At 38.8% G+C, this 2,292-nt stretch overlaps 1 protein-coding gene across 1 annotated transcript in view; it reads right to left on the bottom strand.

Moving 5' to 3' along the window:
- Window positions 1-203: 203 nt before the first annotated feature.
- The window catches only part of SUSD4 (sushi domain containing 4), a 29,366-nt gene continuing 27,277 nt past the window's right edge, over window positions 204-2,292 (bottom strand). The window contains exon 8 of the mRNA XM_031064537.1: window positions 204-1,275. Within this exon, the coding sequence (XP_030920397.1) occupies window positions 1,247-1,275 (29 nt within the window). The 3' untranslated portion in view covers window positions 204-1,246. The remainder of the gene's footprint in view (window positions 1,276-2,292) is intronic.

Genomic DNA, 2,292 nt, shown 5'->3' with positions numbered 1-2,292 from the left:
CAGCTGCAGAAGCTGTGCCCCTGCTGCACCCATTCTGTGTGCTCTGTTTAACCAAAACCACTCTCTCAATTTCCAGCGGATATTGGGTGTAAAGCTGAAAATGCCACAGGACAGGTGTTCTGCTACCTCCTACCTTCAGGTACGAGCTGGTGAAAGAAGTGAGGAAGGAAAAAAAAAAGCCAACTACACAATAGTCAGATAAGTCAAAAGAACTGAAACTCAGCTTTATTATTTTTTTTTAAAGTATTCTACCATAATGGCTCAGAATACTACCACAATGTAAAGGGACAAGGCAGTGCTCTGGGCTATGACTGTAGATTACTCTCATATATATATACATATATATATATTTATTTATTTATTTAAGAGCTTAAGAAAGGTTGAAGCAGAGCAGTTCGACATTTCTTAAGCATGTATTTCATAATTTTAACATCTTTTAGATCTCTCATATTACAGCAGGATTTATCAAATGCAATGTAGTCACAGAAGTCTTGCATAAATACAAATATTGATACTTTACTTTGAATATTGTCTATGATATAAATTCTGCCTTACCTTTAAAAAAAATCTCCAGATCGTTATGTGACCTGGGAGTCTTTCCTTTTCTCTCTCTTTAAGAGTTTTTAAATATACATATATATATATTTTTATATATTTGCTATTGTACATCAAAGTATATATGAATCCCATAATTTCTGTTATATTTTCTGCAGACATGGTCTGAAACAAAATCACCAACAACTAAATCAAAAACTTCCTGGTTATCATAGGAAAGCCAAAGAGGATCTTTCCTCTTTTTTTGTGTGTGTTTAAGTATTGATATTTTTTAAACTTGAAAGGATTCTTCATAAACTAGAGGTCCATAGATCATTTAAAGTAGTCTTTATAAGCAAATTTACATATTTTGACATGCTTTTGTGAGGCAGTTAGTATCAAAATCCACTAGCATTTCTTACAGAGCCATATGACTTTCTGCGATGCAGATATACATTTCACTTCTAAAAAGCCACAGTTATTTTTCTAAATCTGCTCTCATCAAATCCCCAGGATTCATTCATAAAACTGCTGCTGTTGGAATGCTGACGCTGTTATCCCCACATACACCCAACCCGGTGACATCATCGCGTGGAAGATTGGTAAGTAGGAGAACACCCTCCCCAAATCCACAGAGTCTTTTCTATCTCTGAATCCTCATGATTCATGTCACCCAACAGTACAATGTGATGAGGACACGACTCAGTGCAGGCTAAGGGTCTTCTTCCATCAAAGGAATCTCTAGGAGAAACAAAGAAATAGCATTGACTGCTGATTGCAATTTCCCTTTTTGCTTTTGCAAAGTATAATTGTTACCAATTCTACAAAACCAGAAATGGACATTGCAAATATCTGAACAAGACATGGGATATTGCCAATTCTAAACCCACTCGGACTCTAACACCTCTATGAAAATTAGATAACTAAAACTACACAGATTTTCTCCAATAAGTTAGGACCACAAAAACCTAAATGCAAACATCCTTGCTACTACATTAATCACTGAAGCAGCATTCAGAGGTGGAAGGGACTTCAACTGGCAGCCCTGTAATTTCTTCCTCTCCTCCTGGGTCTCCTATTCCCCTTTAGTACCACTAAAACTATCCAAACTCCTCTGAAGCAGAAGACTTCCTCCACCCAGACCTTCACCCACACTGAATTTAGGACACTGAGCTTCAGCTCAATGACAATGGAGAGTAGGATATGAGCCTCTCCCTCAAAATGTCTCCAAGGAAAGCCATCCAGTTTCTTTAACATGCTGAGCAGCACCAACCAGAACTCCATGAAATCATGTCAGTACATGCTCATGTTTGATTTAAAGGCGGGCAGTAATACATGGCAAGCTCCCTCCTGGCACATGGACCTGTGGCACGTTCTCCTTATGCTCTGATTTCCATTCCATGGCTTAAGGGTCACGTGCCTCAGATGGAAGGAACATTTTGCTGGATGCATAGACACGATGAGTTTGCTAATAAAGGCAGCTAATTTTGGCTGAGTATGAAAATATGATTTATTTCCTTTTTGAGGAGAAAATCCTGTTGTTTGCTGTGAAAGCCATGGTATGTGAGGGAGCTGTGAACGTACGAGTTGAAGAGCAGATGAACAAATCAGCACAGGTTGGCTTTGCTGCTGTACACAGGTGTTTGCTGACATCCCTGTTGATGAGACTGGGGTCTGGACAGGAGCCTTCTGGCCTGGTATTCAAATTACATGCACCACAGCTAGCAAGGACATATCACAGACATGAAATTCTATAAC

The sequence above is a fragment of the Geospiza fortis genome, unplaced genomic scaffold (assembly GCF_000277835.1).
Source record: "Geospiza fortis unplaced genomic scaffold, GeoFor_1.0 scaffold258, whole genome shotgun sequence".
In the NCBI taxonomy this organism is placed as follows: Eukaryota; Metazoa; Chordata; class Aves; order Passeriformes; family Thraupidae; genus Geospiza; species Geospiza fortis.
The sequence above is the reverse complement of the archived record's forward strand: the minus strand, read 5'-3'. Positions and strand labels throughout refer to the sequence as shown.